This window comes from Oncorhynchus gorbuscha, linkage group LG15 (genome assembly GCF_021184085.1).
Source record: "Oncorhynchus gorbuscha isolate QuinsamMale2020 ecotype Even-year linkage group LG15, OgorEven_v1.0, whole genome shotgun sequence".
NCBI lineage: Eukaryota > Metazoa > Chordata > Actinopteri > Salmoniformes > Salmonidae > Oncorhynchus > Oncorhynchus gorbuscha.
The window spans coordinates 54,569,464-54,588,120 of NC_060187.1; the positions used below are offsets into that span (position 1 = coordinate 54,569,464).

General features: G+C 41.5%; 2 protein-coding genes across 3 annotated transcripts in view; one reads left to right on the top strand and one right to left on the bottom strand.

Moving 5' to 3' along the window:
* Positions 1 to 5,442: 5,442 nt before the first annotated feature.
* LOC123997516 (trophoblast glycoprotein-like) lies at positions 5,443 to 9,567 on the bottom strand. Its single transcript, XM_046301848.1, has 2 exons — positions 7,774 to 9,567; positions 5,443 to 7,466 (listed from the first exon to the last, which is right to left on the bottom strand). The coding sequence occupies exons 1-2, from the start codon at positions 8,844 to 8,846 to the stop codon at positions 7,454 to 7,456; spliced, it is 1,086 nt and encodes a 361-aa protein (XP_046157804.1). The 5' UTR covers positions 8,847 to 9,567; the 3' UTR covers positions 5,443 to 7,453.
* Positions 9,290 to 18,657, top strand: part of LOC123997515 (inhibitor of Bruton tyrosine kinase-like) — a 38,948-nt gene continuing 29,580 nt past the window's right edge. The window contains exons 1-2 of one of the 2 annotated variants that reach the window (XM_046301846.1): positions 9,290 to 9,432; positions 16,813 to 17,758. In XM_046301846.1, the coding sequence (XP_046157802.1) occupies positions 17,429 to 17,758 (330 nt within the window). In that variant the 5' untranslated portion in view covers positions 9,290 to 9,432; positions 16,813 to 17,428. Of the gene's footprint in view, positions 9,433 to 15,624; positions 15,820 to 16,812; positions 17,759 to 18,657 lie in introns of those variants that run through there. The other variant, XM_046301845.1, reaches the window with a different exon arrangement.

The window sequence follows — 18,657 nt, forward strand, 5'->3', positions numbered from 1 at the left end:
GACCAGATAATATAAAACAATTAATTGAAACGGTAGCACATTATGAAACATCAAAGATGCAGGACCAGGCCTGGTCTTCATAGCAGATTTTGAAAATACTTTCGATAAAGTACAACTAGAATTTATATATAAATGCCTGGACTATTTTAAATTTGGTGAATCTCTTATACAATGGGTTAAATTACAGTGGGGAGAACAAGTATTTGATAACCTGCAAAATCGGCATTGTTTCCTAATTACAAAGCATGTAGAGGTCTGTAATTTTTATCATAGTTGCATTTCAACTGTGAGAGACAGAATCTAACGCAAAAATCCAGAAAATCACATTGTATGATTTTTAAGTAATAATTTGCATTTTATTGCATGACATAAGTATTTGATCACCTACCAACCAGTAAGAAATCCGGCTCACACAGACCTGTTAGTTTTTCTTTTGGTCTAAACTCTCGCTGTGTTTGAAGGAAGAAGAAGGATGAGTACAACTCCAAGAACACCATCCCAACTGTGAAGCATGGAGGTGGAAACATCATTCTTTGGGGATGCTTTTCTGCCAAGGGGACTGGACGACTGCACCGTATTGAGGGGAGGATGGATGGGGCCATGTATCGCGAGTTCTTGGCCATCAACCTCCTTCCCTCAGTAAGAGCATTGAAGATGGGTCGTGGCTGGGTCTTCCAGCATGACAACGACTCGAAACACACAGCCAGGGCAACTAAGGAGTGGCTCCGTAAGAAGCATCTCAAGGTCCTGGAGTGGCCTAGCCAGTCTCCAGACCTGAACCCAATAGAAAATCTTTGGAGGGAGCTGAAAGTCCGTATTGCCCAGCGACAGCCCCGAAACCTGTAGGATCTGGAGAAGGTTTGATAGAGGAGTGGGCCAAAATCCCTGCTGCAGTGTGTGCAAACCTGGTCAAGAACTACAGGAAACGTATGATCTCTGTAATTGCAAAAAAAGGTTTCTGTACCAAATATTAAGTTCTGCTTTTCTGATGTATCAAATACTTATGTCATGCAATAACAATGCAAATAAATTACCTAAAAATCATACAATGTGATTTTCTGGATTTTTGTCTCAGAAAATATTGAGCTGTCGAGGAGTAAAACAAGGCTGTCCATTGTCTCCATATCTATGTATTATAACCATCGAAATGCTACAATTAAAATTAGATCCAACAAGAACATCAAGGGGTTAAAAACAAGTGTCAGTGTATGCCGATGACAAGTTTCTTCTTAAGTCTGAAATCTGGATCCCTGCAGTCTCATTGAAGATCTAGATCACTTTGCTAGTGACTCTGGACTAAAACCGAATTGCAATAAGTACCATATTACATGTTGGATCATTAAAAGACACGTTTACACTACAGTACCTTGTAGTTTACCAATAAAATGGTCTGATGGTGAAGTAGACATACCTGGTATTCATTAGAGGTCGACCGATTAAATCGGGATGGCCGATTAATTAGGGCCGATTTCAAGTTTTCATAACAATCGGAGATCGGTATTTTTGGACACTATTTTTTACACCTTTATTTAATCTTTATTTAACTAGGCAAGTCAGTTACGAACACATTCTTATTTTCAATGACGGCCTAGGAACGGTGGGTTAACTGCCTCGTTCTGAACGACAGATTTTTACCTTGTCAGTTCGGGGGATTCAATCTTGCAACCTTACAGTTAACTAGTCCAACGCTCTAACCACCTGATTACATTGCACTCCACGAGGAGACTGCCTGTTACGCGAATGCAGTAAGCCAAGGTAAGTTGCTGGCTAGCATTAAACTTCTTATAAAAAACAATCAATCAATCATAATCACTAGTTAACTACACATGGTTGATATTACCAGTTTATTTTTACATTTACATTTAAGTCATTTAGCAGACGCTCTTATCCAGAGCGACTTACAAATTGGTGCATTCACCTTATGACATCCAGTGGAACAGCCACTTTACAATAGTGCATCTAAATATTTTAAGGGGGGGGGTGAGAAGGATTACTTTATCCTATCCTAAGTATTCCTTAAAGAGGTGGGGTTTCAGGTGTCTCCGGAAGGTGGTGATTGACTCCGCTGTCCTGGCGTCGTGAGGGAGTTTGTTCCACCATTGGGGAGCCAGAGCAGCGAACAGTTTTGACTGGGCTGAGCGGGAACTGTACTTCCTCAGTCTAGCATGTCCTGCATTGCATATAATCGATGTGGTGCGTATCGTTGCTCGAATGTGTACCTAACCATAAACATCAATGCCTTTCTTAAAATCAATACACAGAAGAATATATTTTTAAACCTGCATATTTAGCTAAAAGAAATCCAGGTTAGCAGGCAATATTAACCTGGTGAAATTGTATCACTTCTCTTGCGTTCATTGCACGCAGAGTCAGTGTATATGCAACAGTTTAGGCCGCCTATTTTGCCAGAACTTTATGACATAACATTGAAGGTTGTGCAATGTAACAGGAATATTTAGACTTATGGATGCCACCCGTTAAATAAAATAAGGAACGGTTCCGTATTTCACTGAAATAATAAACGTCTTGTTTTCGAGATGATTCGGATTTGACTATATTAATGACCTAAGGCTCGTATTCCTGTGTGTTATGTTATGACTAAGTCTATGATTTGATAGAGCAGTCTGACTGAGCGATGGTAGGCAGCAGCAGGCTTGTAAGCATTCATTCAAACAGCACTTTCCTGCGTTTGCCAGCAGCTGTTTATGACTTCAAGCCTATCAACTCCCAAGATTAGGCTGGTGTAACCGATGTGAAATGGCTAGCTAGTTAGTGCGCTAATAGCGTTTCAAACGTCACTCGCTCTGAGACTTGGAGTGGTTTTTCCCCTTGCTCTGCATGGGTAACGCTGCTTCGAGGGTGGCTGTTGTCGTTGTGTTCCTGGCGCCAAATAGCTGGGAAGAGATTTTCGATGTACCGATTCCATGGCACATGGGATATGAACCGATACAAAAAAACAATACTTGATTCAACAGTTTGAGTTTTTCCAATTTTAATTATTATACAAAATTCTTGCCAAAAACAGAATGCTATATATATCGGGCACCCACAAATCTCAGATCTGCATATTTTGATGTGACGAGACATGTAGCTTCTGGTCACATGTTCAGGAATGACACAAAAAAAAAAACATGAATTAAAAATTAACCCTACAAATAGCATTGTTGGGCGATTTGGAAAGTCATAGTCAATCAACCAATAATATAATAATACTTGTCGGAAAGGTTTTCATCTTTAGCTCAAAGTCGGTGAAACGATTAAATAAGGTTAATGTTCAGTTCTGAATGAAAGTTGAAAATAGGCTACTTTATTTTCCGTATGTTGAAAATATGTATTTTCTAGATCTATTTTATGGATGTTGAAATCAGCCACATTTTGGGCTCTGAATGAAAGTAGAAAATAAGTCATTTATAGACTTCTGTGTTTGGGCCAAATCAAGGCTGGTCCAGACCGAACCAAAGAACAATGTCTGTCGATGTGGAAATTAAGTCCGGACTCACCAAAAAAAAAGACTCCAAATTACTGTCCGCGCTTACTGGGGTGTAACCGACAGCGTTGCCAGAAATGTAATTTTATGAATGCCCATTTATGTGGTAAGTCTACTGGATAAAAAAAAACATGTCCAAAAGACGTCTGCTCTTGCTTATTGGGTATCCTACCATGTTGGCCAGCAATGGAATTTTATGGGGCGGTAGGGTAGCCATTGGGCTAGTAACCGGAAGGTTGCAAGTTCAAATCCCCGAGCTGACAAGGTACAAATCTGTCGTTCTGCTCCTGAACAGGCAGTTAACCCACTGTTCCTTGGCCGTCATTGAAATAAGAATTTGTTCTTAAACTGACTTGCCTAGTTAAATAAAAATAAAAATAGGATTTTATGAATGCCCATCCATGTTGTAGGCCCACCGTTCGTAAAATGGGCTGATGCATTGGCTTTATTAGTCCTGCCTCATGTGACTAATCAATTTGGCTATTTAAGCACTGAATATCAGCTACCCAAATTTCAAGCAGTTATCGTGAACCTATTTGCAATGTCTTTACACAGCGGGAAATGCAGAAGTATTTTCTTTTTCGCTATGATCAGCTTGTCAAAAAATGGACACAAACTTGAAATCACTGATCATTTCAATGAGGTGAAACTCCTGGACAATAGTTGTGATTGTCCATTCCATATTGTTCATTTTACTTTGACCTGTCCTGTTTTTAGGACATGTTTTGTTGATGTGATAGTACATTTTTTTATTTGATTTATTTAGGTTAGGCTATTTGATCAGAGAAACCTGCATAATGTAAAAAGTGTCCGTTTCATTGCATTGTCATACATTTTATCTCCAGCCTGTAGACTACAGAAAAGGTCACATACTCTTTCTACCATATCCTATATCTGCTACATGATTTATGTTAGATTATTTCTTTGACGCAACGTTGGTAGAGTGCCTTAGCATGCGTCTCTCCAACAGCACCCTAGTGAGGCGCGCTGGGAAGGGACACGCAAAATATTTTTGCGCTCCTGCCTTTGATAAAGCGGGCACTGCTTGTCACAGAGGCATCAACGCTCACCTAAAAAGCCAATATGCCTCTGGTTAAGAGAAATTATCATTGTTTTTGGGCAGAATTATGTGAGGTTTTATGTGTTGTTGGAGGCGCGTCTTGGTCAGTTTACCTCAAATTCCGCCCTTGTCAATCTGCCGCCGTAGACGGCGGCCTAAACCTGCCGAATGAGATGGCTGGCCATGATGGGATGGGCTGAGAGAAACTGAGGGGTGAGATTAAGGAGATCGGTAATGATATTACTGAAAACACTACTTATATTGCAGAGTTACAAAGAAAAAGCCATATCTCAGACCGGCCAATAAAAAGAATAGATTAAGATGGGAAAAACAACACAGACACTGGACAGAGGAATTCTGTCTAGGCCAGCATCCCGGAGTCACCTCTTTACTGTTGAGACTGGTGTTTTGTGGGTACCATTTAATCAAGCTGACAGTTGAGGACTTGTCAGGCGTCTGTTTCTCAAACTCGACACTCTAATGTACTTGTCCTCTTGCTGGTGTGCACCAGGGCCTCCCAATCCTCTTTCTATTCTGGTTAAAGCCAGTTTAGAAGAAAGTTCTTTATTTCTGGCCATTTTGAGCCTGTAATCGAACCGACAAATGCTGATGCTCCAGATACTCAACTAGTCTAAAGGCCAGTTTTATTGCTTCTTTAATCAGCACAAGTTTTCAGCTGTGCTAACATAATTGCAAAACGGTTTTCTAATGCTCAATTAGCCTTTTAAAATGATAAACTTGGATTAGCTAACACAACGTGCCATTGGAACACAGGAGTGATGGTTGCTGTGAATGGGCCTCTGTACGCCTATATAGGTATTCCATTAAATATCAGCCGTTTCCAGCTACAATAGTAATTTACAACATTAACAAGGTCTACACTGTATTTCTTATCAATTTGATGTTATTTTAATGGACCAAAAAAAATACTTCTCTTTCAAAAACATGGACATTTCTAAGTGACCCCCAAACTTTTGAACAGTAGTGTGTATATAAAATAAATAGAAATGGTGGTTGGCTGGAAAGGAACTAAAATGAATGACAAAAACACTGAATTCCTGAAATGGATAGCCTCTACTTCTGATACCTTATTGGCTTATTTAAAAGCAAACAATGCCTTGGGAAGATTGATTGCAGACGTAATACGTGATAGGCCTATATATTTTAAACTCATCTCCATAGTCAATCCTAGGTTAAAATGTATCTACTGGGTAATGGTTTTAATGCATTATCCTTTTTGGACCCTGTACACAGACTGTCTTTGTATTGAAAGTGAGGTATGAAGAAACATGGTTAACACCCACACACTGCATAAAATTTGGACACAAAATCTCTATGATCACAAACCTGGGAAATACAAAAACAGTTTACACAAGGGCCACTTTTTAACGTTCAAACACATTGCCTGAAAAGCACATATCACAGCACATATCACTAGTGACTGAGGGAGGTCTGGTATTGTTATGGTAAGAGGATATGTACAGTAGCTCAGGGCTATGCAAAGGTAGTAGTTAGTTGTGCACAGAGACTGTGTTTCTGTTTTGTGCTTGTTAGCTCATACTTCCTCTCCCGTGGTCTTCTATGTGCATGGTGAGGTAATGGCCAGGTATATAAAAAAAAAATACTCACACATTCACCAATTGTGCAGTTACTTTACCATCCAAATTATATGTCGACTATGCCTGACCACTTTCACTGTAAAATAATGTTCCACGTTTGACATTTACTCATCCATACTGACACCAGAAACAGATCAGTGTTTAGTTAGCAGGAAACAATACTTGAAAATGAGATACTTTAATGCCACACCCCTAAAACAGTGCAGATTAAAGCAGAGTTTGAGCTAATTATCATACCATACTGCCTGTAGAGTGCCCTCCTGGTAAGAAACTTGGGTACTGTGTACCTTCCATAGCATTTGTCAGGAAACACAGCACTTAACTTCCCCCTTTTGCAGCTGTTTGCACTCACAACGCTGGAATGCTTTGAATGAGTGCCATTCCTGTACTTCGTGTAGTTGAACCAAAGAGCTTGTTCACTGACCATTGGCTAGACGTCAAAATATTATTTTGGAGGGTTCGGCGCTATGCAATTATTTGGCTTTCGCGCCAGGGATTTCTAACCAATTCCTTGCAGGGATTAAATTGGACAGGAACATTCCTTCACATCTAGATTCTAGATGAATTACCTTTAATTGGAAAGCATTTCAAAATCAATTCATCTTCAAAGTCATTCTACCACCTTCGAAAGTCCCAGTTACTCTTTTCCCCACCTCCTTAAGAGTAAAATTTGGACACAATGGCTTCTACCTGTAATGTCTCATATGCACGAGCTGACAGAGCTTGTTAAATGTATAGAGGTGACATATAAAGTATTGCCTATGTGGTATGGTTGGTACCGACTGTAGCATGATGACCTGTCTGCTGCATGTGTTTGAATCTACAATGAGTGTGCACTTCTCCATTTCATGACCCTGAATCTCTGCTGCCCAAAATACCTCCACATTCCTCAGTCTCTGGAGTTTAAAGGACCTCAATCGAGAAAGGAAAACAGCAACGCAATACCTTTTATTCAGCTGTACATCATGAATTGTTTTTGATAATGTCCACCTAACAAGTGCAATACTCGTGAGATAAATTAGCAAATGCTTTAATAATCACATTATATTAAAAAGGAATAAAGACATCTAAACAAGCATAGCAACACTGTACAGTGAGAGGAAAGTGGAAACAAATGTGATTCAAATATAACCAGCAGAAAGGATATAGATGTGTGTGTATATAGCCTAGTTATTACCAGTCAAAATAAGTCTGTTAGAGTTTTACGTACCATCCTTTTTTGCTCAAGGGAGGGAACATTTTATATTACAGAGAGCCCGCTCACAAACCCCGTCTGAGTCATGATTCTCAATCCATGGAACTGCATGAAAAGGAGTAAAAACAAACTATCAGACACTGCGTTGCAGGGGCCAAGGGCATGCGTGGTGGCAGATTGTGGGTCGTCATGGCTGAGGAGTCATAACTGCTGTGGAAGTCTGGACAGTACCATGGAGGGGGTTGCAGGCAGGCTGAAGCACTCCGGAACTAAAGAGTTGCTCCTGTATCTCTTGCTCATACCATGTCATAATGCCTCAGTCACTGTGGGGCCCTGGCTTACATAGCAGTCCTCTTAAATGTCTGAGTTGAGGCTGAGGTTGGCCAACCTGGGGTCCGAGTTGATCTCATACCTGTAATGGTAGCCCTCCATGTGGTCCCTGCATGCGTCCCGAATATTGTATATCCACCGCTTGATCCCCTTCCTGTTGAGGTAGAGGACCAACAGAAAGATCACTCCAATCAAGGCCAGCACCATGCCCAGAAAGACATACGAGGTCTCCAGCACACCTTTCATTTCACCTGAAAAGGTACACTCCAACTCTTTTATCTGGAGCAACGGTAACTGCCTCAGAACCTCAGGGTCAGAACAGGTCATATTCTGCTTGTCTGTGACCTGCTCAGAGCTTTTCAGCCAGGACACAAGGTCCTCGATATTGCAGTCACAGAGCCAAGGGTTTCCTGCCAGATGCACCTGAAGCCCAGGCTTGAGGCTGAAGTCCATCAGTGTAGTGTTGGGTAGTTCCCTCAGGGCATTGTCCCTCAAGTCTAACTCACGAAGCCGAGGAACACTCAGCGTCCCATTCTGGATGAAAATGAGGGAGTTGTTTTGTAGGTTGAGGATGGTGAGGTTGGAGAGGTGGGAGAACATGTCATCAGGGAGGACCACCAAGTCATTGTTGGACAGGTCTAAGCGGGTAAGTTGAAGGGCTCCGCCATTCCGTAGCAGACTGAAGAGCTCATCCATGGAAGTATGGTTGTAAAAAGCCCTGCTGAGGCTAAGGTCCAGCAGTTTGTTGTGATCAGGGAAGGCTTGAGCACTAAAATGCAGAATCCTGTTGTTACTCAAGTCTAGCAGCCTGAGATTTGGCAAGTTGTTGAATACATTGTGGTCCACCAGCTCCACCTGGTTTCCTGTGAGATACAAGTCTGTTAACTGCTCAAGGGGCACAGGGAAAGACACAGCTGTGAGATGGGAAATGTTGTTCCCAGTAATGAACAGGGTTTTAGTGTTTGCTGGCAATGGCTGTGGAACCGCGAATAAGCCCTGGTTCAAACATTTGACCGTGGATGTGAAACAGACGCATTTGTCAGGACAGGCTGAATTTGAAACAAGAACAGCAAAGAAAAACCACAAACGAAGCAGAGTCGTATTCTCTCGGGTTTCTTCAAGTTTACAACATAACAATGAGCTCAAAAAACGCATTTTCTCACCCGTGGTTCCAATGAGTCTGATAGAGTGAAACGAAGCACAACGCGTAGAACGTGTACAAATGTTTTTCCCCCCCGAGTCACACAATCCACCTTCAAGTTCCTGTCCTCCACATGCAAAATGCTACTTTTCAACCTTTTTCCTGAAGGAAATAGCTTCACTTCCGATTTAAACTGGGTGGCAACGATTACATTCATTAGCTAAACAGCATCCTCGCATACATTTACGAAGAGAAAAGTTTTTGTTGCCAACCAGTCTCTCACCATGCTCATCGTTTTAGTGGGGCTTTCAAATCCGGTTGACGTTCGTTTTATCGCAGTTCTCACTAAACTGTATTCGCACACGCTCGAGTCAGCCTTTGACGTGAAGTGCGTAAACAGCCATTAGATTTCGAGGAGTCCGATAAAGCACAGAAAACACGATATAATGTTCGAACAAAAGTATCTGAACACACTTGGTCCAACGATGCTTCCCTCGAATCAAAAGAATAGACCCTTCTCCAAGTGAGGTATGCGAAAAATTAGTCCGCGACGGCCAAACCACTGCAAGGCTTAGGCTATACCATGTTCCATTACGATGGGTGAGCAATGAAGCTTTTGTAACTTAATGTTGGCATTCAACAAATTCAATATTTGTTATATATCCTTATTATTGCTCACATTTCTTGTTTCCTTTATTTATTTAAATGTATATACAATCACAATATGTGCAGTCTCTATTGGGCATTTGCCTAATGGTCAAGAAAATGCTGTGGGTGTGCACCAAATAAACCACTGCTTCATAGCAGAAGTAGCCTAGTTTAATCTAATGAAAGGTTTTCGATCCAAAATCAAACACATCATCAACTATACTCAATTATTGGAAACTGTAAACAAGTATTGCATATTATTTAATATAATTAGTTACATCTCAGATACATTGTAGATATCAGGGCCACTCAGCCAATGTGCTGGAGAGCTAAGGGAATGCAGTTTTAAACCTCAGAACACAAGAACCCATTAGTTTTAGACTTTATGATTCAATTGAAAAATTATTGTCAAGTGAAAATCCATCACTTTGGTTGTGTAATGCACTTCCTCACTTAATGTAGGCTATTATATGCTTTTAGAGTGGAATGACAATCAAAAGATAGAGCATAATGTGAGTTGTTTAATGTACTATAGCCTACTGGGCTGTGCTTTTTTGAATAGCCAGCAGTAAAATATGAGCATAGCCAGCTGTGGGAAGTAAGGGTTCTGAGGGTGCTGCAGATAAATAATATATATATATATATATATATATATATATATATATATATATATATATATATATATATATATATATATATATATATATATATATATATAAATAAAATCAGACTTTTTTTGTCCCACAAAATTAGTGAACTAGAACCCCCTCGCCCGACAGCACCCCCAACCCAGAACATCTTCCCGCGGCATACATGTGTCATTTTAGACAGTGATCGTTAATTTATATTAGTTAACAGCCAATATATAATCCTAACTGATTGATGAGTAGCACAAAGTCCCCAGGGTCCAGGGCATAACACTGATGAAGTTCTGGGGTGGAGAGAAACCAAGCACTGCTGTTAGTGTGTTTGCGTGTGTGTGTGTGTGTGTGTGTGTGTGTGTGTGTGTGTGTGTGTGTGTGTGTGTGTGTGTGTGTGTGTGTGTGTGTGTGTGTGTGTGTGTGTGTGTGTGTGTGTGTGTGTGTGTGTGTGTGTGATTGAGAGAGAAATAGTACATAGGTTTACAGTAAAATTTATGCTCTTATACATGTAGTTACATTTACGTCATTTAGCAGATACTCTTATCCAGAACGACTTACTGGAGCAATATGGGTTAAGTGCCTTGCTCAAGGGCACATCAACAGATTTTTCAAACCAGCGACCTTTTGGTTACTGGCCCAACGCTTTTAACCATTAGGCTACCTGCACTGTAATTACTCTAGTAACAACATTCTATTAAAATGTTAATGATAAAAACCTATTAACATAACTTTTAGTGATCTATTGTAATGTTTTTGTAATTACATAAGAGAAACTTATCCCCTTGTAAAATAGCTAAACTGGTGCTCACCAAAACATAATCTGGTCCAAATAAAGGAGAGCAGCATTAAAATAGTTTATTTCCAAAATGGTATATCCACCAATTTTTCGCTTTTTTTCTTCATCAGAAATAAATGTTTATGTGTACCTTTAATGTGTGTGTGTAAAATATTACTGTTCTTAGATGTGTATTAAAATAAAATGTTTCCCCCTGCAAAACGCTATGTATATACAGTGGGGCAAAAAAGTATTTAGTCAGCCACCTATTGTCAAGTTCTCCCACTTAAAAAGATCAAATCCAAATAAAATAAAATTTTATTTGTCACATACACATGGTTAGCAGATGTTAATGCGAGTGTAGCGAAATGCTTGTGCTTCTAGTTCCGACAATGCAGAAATAACCAACGAGTAATCTAGCTAACAATTCCAAAACTACTACCTTATACACACAAGTGTAAAGGGATAAAGAATATGTACATAAAGATATTTGAATGAGTGATGGTACAGAGCGGCATAGGCAAGATGCAGTAGATGGTATCGAGTACAGTATATACATATGAGATGAGTATGTAAACAAAGTGGCATAGTTCAAAGTGGCTAGTGATACATGTATTACATAAAGATGCAGTAGATGATATAGAGTACAGTATATACGTATACATATGAGATAAATAATGTAGGGTATGTAAACATTATATTAAGTAGCATTGTTTAAAGTGGCTCGTGATATATTTTACATCAATTCCCATTATTAAAGTGGCTGGAGTTGAGTCAGTGTGTTGGCAGCAGCCACTCAATGTTAGTGGTGGCTGTTTAACAGTCTGATGGCCTTGAGATAGAAGCTGTTTTTCAGTCTCTCGGTCCCAGCTTTGATGCACCTGTACTGACCTTGCCTTCTGGATGATAGCGGGATGAACAGGCAGTGGCTCGGGTGGTTGTTGTCCTTGATGATCTTTATGGCCTTCCTGTGACATCGGGTGGTGTAGGTGTCCTGGAGGGAAGGTAGTTTGCCCCCGGTGATGTGTTGTGCAGACCTCACAACCCTCCGGAGAGCCTTACGGTTGTGGGCGGAGCAGTTGCCGTACCAGGCGGTGATACAGCCCGACAGGATGCTCTCGATTGTGCATCTATAGAAGTTTGTGAGTGCTTTTGGTGACAAGCCGAATTTCTTCAGCCTCCTGAGGTTGAAGAGGCGCTGCTGCGCCTTCTTCACGATGCTGTCTGTGTGGGTGGACCAATTCAGTTTGTCTGTGATGTGTATGCCGAGGAACTTAAAACTTACTACCCTCTCCACTACTGTTCCATCGATGTGGATAGGGGGGTGTTCCCTCTGCTGTTTCCTGAAGTTCACAATCATCTCCTTAGTTTTGTTGACGTTGAGTGTGAGGTTATTTTCCTGACACCACACTCCGAGGGCCCTCACCTCCTCCCTGTAGGCTGTCTCGCCGTTGTTGGTAATCAAGCCTACCACTGTTGTGTCGTCCGCAAACTTGATGATTGAGTTGGAGGCGTGCGTGGCCACGCAGTCATGGGTGAACAGGGAGTACAGGAGGGGGCTCAGAACGCACCCCGCAGATTTTGAGGATCAGCGGGGTGGAGATGTTTACCTACCCTCACCACCTGGGGGCGGCCCGTCAGGAAGTCCAGTACCCAGTTGCACAGGGCAGGGTCGAGACCCAGGGTCTGGAGCTTGACGACGAGCTTGGAGGGTACTATGGTGTTGAATGCCGAGCTGTAGTCGATGAACAGCATTCTCACATAGGTATTCCTCTTGTCCAGATGGGTTAGGGCAGTGTGCAGTGTGGTTGAGATTGTATCGTCTGTGGACCTATTTGGGCGGTAAGCAAATTGGAGTGGGTCTAGGGTGGGTCTAGGGTGTCAGGTAGGGTGGAGGTGGAGGTGATATGGTCCTTGACTAGTCTCTCAAAGCACTTCATGATGACGGAGGTGAGTGCTACGGGGAGAGAGGCCTGTAATTTTCATCATAGGTACACTTCAACTATGACAGACAAAATTAGAAAATAAATCCAGAAAATCACATTGTAGGATTTTTAATGAATTTATTTGCAAATTATGGTGGAAAATAAGTATTTGGTCACCTACAAACAAGCAAGATTTCTGGCTCTCACAGACCTGTAACTTCTTCTTTAAGAGGCTCCTCTGTCCTCCACTTGTTACCTGTATTAATGGCACCTGTGTGAACTTGTTATCAGTATAAAAGACACCTGTCCACAACCTCAAACAGTCACACTCCAAACTCCACTATGGCCAAGAGCAAAGAGCTGTCAAAGGACACCAGAAACACAATTGTAGACCTGCACCAGGCTGGGAAGACTGAATCTGCAATAGGTAAGCAGCTTGGTTTGAAGAAATCAACTGTGGGAGCAATTATTAGGAAATGGAAGACATACAAGACCATTTATATTCTCCCTCGATCTGGGGCTCCGCGCAAGATCTCCCCCCGTGGGGTCAAAATGATCACAAGAACGGTGAGCAAAAATCCCAGAACCCAACGGGGGGACCTAGTGAATGACCTGCACAGAGCTGGGACCAAAGTAACAAAGCCTACCATCAGTAGGCCGCCAGGGACTCAAATCCTGCAGTGCCAGACGTGTCCCCCTACTTAAGCCAGTACATGTCCAGGCCCGTCTGAAGTTTGCTAGAGAGCATTTGGATGATCCAGAAGAAAATTGGGAGAATGTCATACGGTCAGATGAAACCAAAATATAACTTTTTGGTAAAAACTCAACTCGTCGTGTTTGGAGGACAATGAATGCTGAGTTGCATCCAAAGAACACCATACCTACGGTGAAGCACGGGGGTGGAAACATCGTGCTTTGAGGCTGTTTTTCTGCAAAGGGACCAGGACGACTGATCCGTGTAAAGGAAAGAATGAATGGGGCCATGTATTGTGAGATTTTGAGTGAAAACCTCCTTCCATCAGCCAGGGCATTGAAGATGAAACGTGGCTGGGTCTTTCAGCATGACAATGATCCCAAATCTCCTTCCGGAGACACCTGAAACCCCACCTCTTTAAGGAATACCTAGGATAGGATAAAGTAATCCTTCTCACCCCCTCCCCCCCCTTAAAATATTTAGATGCACTATTGTAAAGTGGTTGTTCCACTGGATGTCATAAGAATGCACCAATTTGATCCCTGGATAAGAGCAAATGACTTAAATGTAAATGTTAATGTAAACACACCACCCGGGCAATGAAGGAGTGGCTTCGTAAGAAGCATTTCAAGGTCCTGGAGTGGCCTAGCCAGTCTTCAGATCTCAACCCCATAGAAAATCTTTGGAGGGAGTTGAAAGTCCGTGTTGGCCAGCAACAGCCCCAAAACATCACTGCTCTAGAGGAGATCTGCATGGAGGAATGGGCCAAAATACCAGCAACAGTGTGTGAAAACCTTGTGAAGACTTACAGAAAACGTTTGACCTCTGTCATAGCCAACAAAGGGTATATAACAAAGTATTGAGATAAACTTGCGTGTGCGTGTGTGGCCTACCACTTCGTAGCTGAGCTGTTGTTGCTCCTAGGCGTTTCCACTTCACAATAAAAGCTCTTACATTTGACCGGGGCAGCTCTAGCAGGGCAGAAATTTGAGGAACTGACTTGTAGGAAAGCTGGCATCCTATGAAGGTGCTACATTCAAAGTCACTGAGCTCTTCAGTAAGGCCATTCCACTGCCAATGTTTGTCTATGGAGATCGTATGGCTGTGTGCTCGATTTCATACACCTGTCAGCAACGGGTATGGCTGAAATAGCCAAATCCACTCATTTCAAATGGTTGTCCACATACCTTTGGGCATTTATTGTATCTCGTTTTGCAACTAAATCTTTGTCTCCACGAAATAAAACCATCTAGTGATAGGTTTCAAACAAATACATGCCTGTCATTTAACAACCCCATGCCAGGATTAGATGGTGAACAAACACACTAATCTCCTTCCTACGTTCTTTAAACTAAAAAATCATATTTACCAACATTTCTTAAAATGGATATATAGTGTTTTGAATTGAAACTCTTCATAACTACACAGGCATGAGTTTTGAAGAATAACCTAATTTAAAGTTTTACCAAAGTATGCACCAAAGTCCTTCTGACTGCACTCTTTCCTCATTAGTGGTGGTTTCTAATGACTGGCCTCCTGATCTTACTCAGCAGCAGAATTGTTCTCCTAGGATTAAGAAGAATAATGCTGCTATTGTAGCAAAAAAAGTAAATGTATGACTAGAGAAGGAACGACTCATCAATATGTAATTGTGCGTCAAGCCCTGGCGTGAACCACAAGTCTAACCTTTACTCCAACCTTGACCCCTTATCTATTCTTACCTGGAGCCCAAGTGACCAAACTAAGAGATGTGGAGGAGAAATCATTTTTCCTTTTCAGGAAACTTCATGCATTTATTACTTGAGGCCATAATGTATTATTTTCAAGTTGTAAACCAGTGGCCCAAGGGTAGGCAAATCTGGACCTACTCTGGGCACCCCCAGGACCAGAGAAATAAGGTAAAAAAAAAAAAAAAAACATATTGTGTTGATATAACAATCAATACGTTCATGTAATTAGTCTACTCCCAACTCGTAACTCAGTGTAGGTGTCACTTTTTTAAAAAAAACAGTCTATTTCTCCAAGCAGTGACGTCAATCATCGATAGGAATTATTTAAGCGATTATAGTGAAACCGTCCAATAGAAAACGGGATTGCAAGATCTCTCAACCAATCAGAAGTCTCCGTGTTGCCCAGCCTCCCTCCTTCTTGGATCCTTACTTAACAGTGAAATAGCATCTGTTTTGTTGAAATATCTAGGTTTAATAAGAGCTTTTAGCAATGTATATTTTTGAAACGATGACACAGTGGATGTGTAGCATTGGCGCAAGCTTCATAAGCACTTTCGTCTTCATCTAGCGACAGGTGAGAAAGTGAAATGTGATCGTGGCAATCTATTTTCAATGCAACTCGCTAGCATAGCTAATCTAACTAAACATCATCACGTCAGTAACATCATTCAGACCTAATCATAACAACCAACGATTTGTCACCTGGTAACTTTTATTTAGTTAAAGTGATTTAGTTAATAGAATGAAAGATTAAAGGAAACTGTTAAATCATGGTGAAAAACGTTGGTGTACATGTATATAGCTGGTTGCAATAACACTGGATTACTTTGCAACTAGCAGCACAATGAATACAAATGGTGGCCTATTGTCTGGTGCAGTTCTCCCTAAGAGTCTTAACGTTAAGGTAACTATGTTAGTCAGCTAGCTAAGTAGCAAGTGGGGTAGATTGAAGCAGCATCGACTGTAATTTAGCTAATCAATATATGTTAGCTATGTTCACTACACGGTGGATATTTTAATGCACACCATACACCTGACAGGTATTTTGCAGACCAATGCATCTTTATTTAAATACCTTTTTATTATACTCATGTTTTTCACTTTCACAACTCCAAACGATGCACGATGTGGAAACAGTCAAACTGTTGCATGTTCCTGTTTTGATACCCATTTTCGTGTTACTAAAACGTTTGTGCAATATTTTTGGCCTGGAGTCAATAGACAGCCTAGCTCGGCTGCTATTATAGGCATAGTAGTGTCAAGTCAATTGACCCTTGATGGTTGTTTCTGCATATCTGGGGTGCTGAACTGCACGTTGACCTTTCCACATGTCTTGCTAGGTTTGAACCATTTAATCTATGTAGCATAGTACAGTTAAAGAGCAAGATGGGTATGTTGGATTTTCCAGAGCATGTACTTGTTCTTTGTGCTTTGAATAAGCTTGTTCTGTGGCTTTGTGGACACATTTAGTACATGCCAGGTTTATGTTGTGTAGCAGTTGTTTTCTCTACCTTGTAAAACACTGGAAGTACATGCAACTAATGACTGTCCACCCTTTCTCCCCCAGGTTCCGAATACAATTATGGAGTTTTGAGAAGGGTTTTGTGTGTCTTGGGGGGGAAAGGGGGCCTTTCCCCTCAATTTGGATGGACTATTTGAAGGGACCTTCTGGAGGGTTAATGAACTTGTTGCCCTTTGTATAATATTGTATTTAAAATATATAATATCAATTGTAAAAGGAGAAGGTATTTTTGAAAATATTTCTAGTATATTTGTATTTTATATAAGTATAGTATTTATAGATGTTTATTTAATGAATTCCTGATGCCATTGAATGTTTCAAACACATTTGGTTGTGTTGAGTTTTGGGTTGACATGGTGGACTGAGATGACCTAAAACAAGGCCCTGGGGTTGCTAGGGTGCGGTGGAACCTCAACACAAGCACAATTCTAGCACCCCAAAACAATCTCCCACCTTTTTCTATTTTCTTCCGAGAGCAGCTACATTAAAACATTATAGTTTCAAAGTCAAACTGACTTGCCCTAAAGTGTTATCTTAGGGTTTGTTGTTGTACTGAAGGGTGTTTCAGTGTTTGTTTTAGAGTTTGGAGTTTGGGGGGAGCAGGATCTCCCTGAACACGTTAGAGCGGGGAGTTCACAGCAAGGTTTAGAAGTCACTCTGGATGAGCGTGGTGATGGCAACACCAGACTGCACGCCAAAATGCCGCTCCATGCGTCATGCAGATGAGGTGGTGGCGGCGCTGACGCAGGGTTCAGAGGGGCGCCTGCGGGCCTTCCTCAACACTCACTGCCACAATGCGGCCACACTGAGGGACGCCTTTGGCCGCACGGCCCTGCACCTGGCCGCCTCGCTGGGCAAGAGGGCCCTGCTGGAGTGGCTGCTGGAGAGGAAGAGCGCTGACCTCATGGTGAAGGACAAGGAGTCTGGCTGGACTGCCCTGCACCGCAGTGTCTTCTACGGACACATCCACTGCCTCATGTCACTTGTTAAGGTGAGTCTCCCTCTGTGTTTCAGAACTAATGTTGAGATGACTGGGCCTCCTTTGGCCTCTACAACACAGTGGCAAGACAAAGGTATGTGAACCCTTTTGTATTATCTGGATTTCTGCATAAATTGGTCATCAAATTTGATCTGGTCTTCATCAAAGTCAAACAATAGACAAACACAGTGTGCTTTAACTAATAACACACTAACAATTATGTTTTCATGTCTTTACATTTACATTAAGTCATTTAGCAGACGCTCTTATCCAGAGCGACTTACAAATTGGTGCATTATTGAGCATACCGTGTTAACATTCACAGTATAGGGTGGGAGAAGTATGAGAACCCTTGACCCTCCTTTGGCAGCAATGACCTCAACTAAAGGTTTTCTGTAGTTGACCTGCACAACGGTCTGGAGGAATTTTGGACCATTCCTCTTTATAAAACTGTTTCAGTTCAGCAATGTTCTTGGGAGGTCTGGTGTAAACCGCTCTCTTGAGGTCATGCCACAGCATCTCAATCGGGTTGAGGTCAGGACTCTGACTGGGCCACTCCAGAAGGTGTATTTGCTTTTGTTGAAGCCATTTAATTTTTTTGTGTGTTTTGTGTCTTTGTCCTGTTGCAACACCCAACTTCTGTTCTTCAATTGGCAGACAGATAGCATTACGTTCTCCTGCAAAATGTCTTGATAAACTTAGGAAATCATTTTTTACCTCGATGATAGCATGAAGCAAAGCAGCACCAAAACATGATGCTCCCTCCACCATACTTTACAGTTGGGATGAGGTTTTGATGTGTGCTGTGCCTCTTTTTCTCCACACGTAGCGTTGTGTTTGTTCCTTCCAAAGAACTCAACTTTAGTTTATTCTGTCCACAGAATATTTTGCCAGTAGCACTGTGGAACATC

Excerpts from the sequence above, each read along its gene's own strand:
- LOC123997516 (XM_046301848.1), bottom strand. The coding sequence starts at position 8,846 with ATGCGTTTTTTGAGCTCATTGTTATGTTGTAAACTTGAAGAAACCCGA.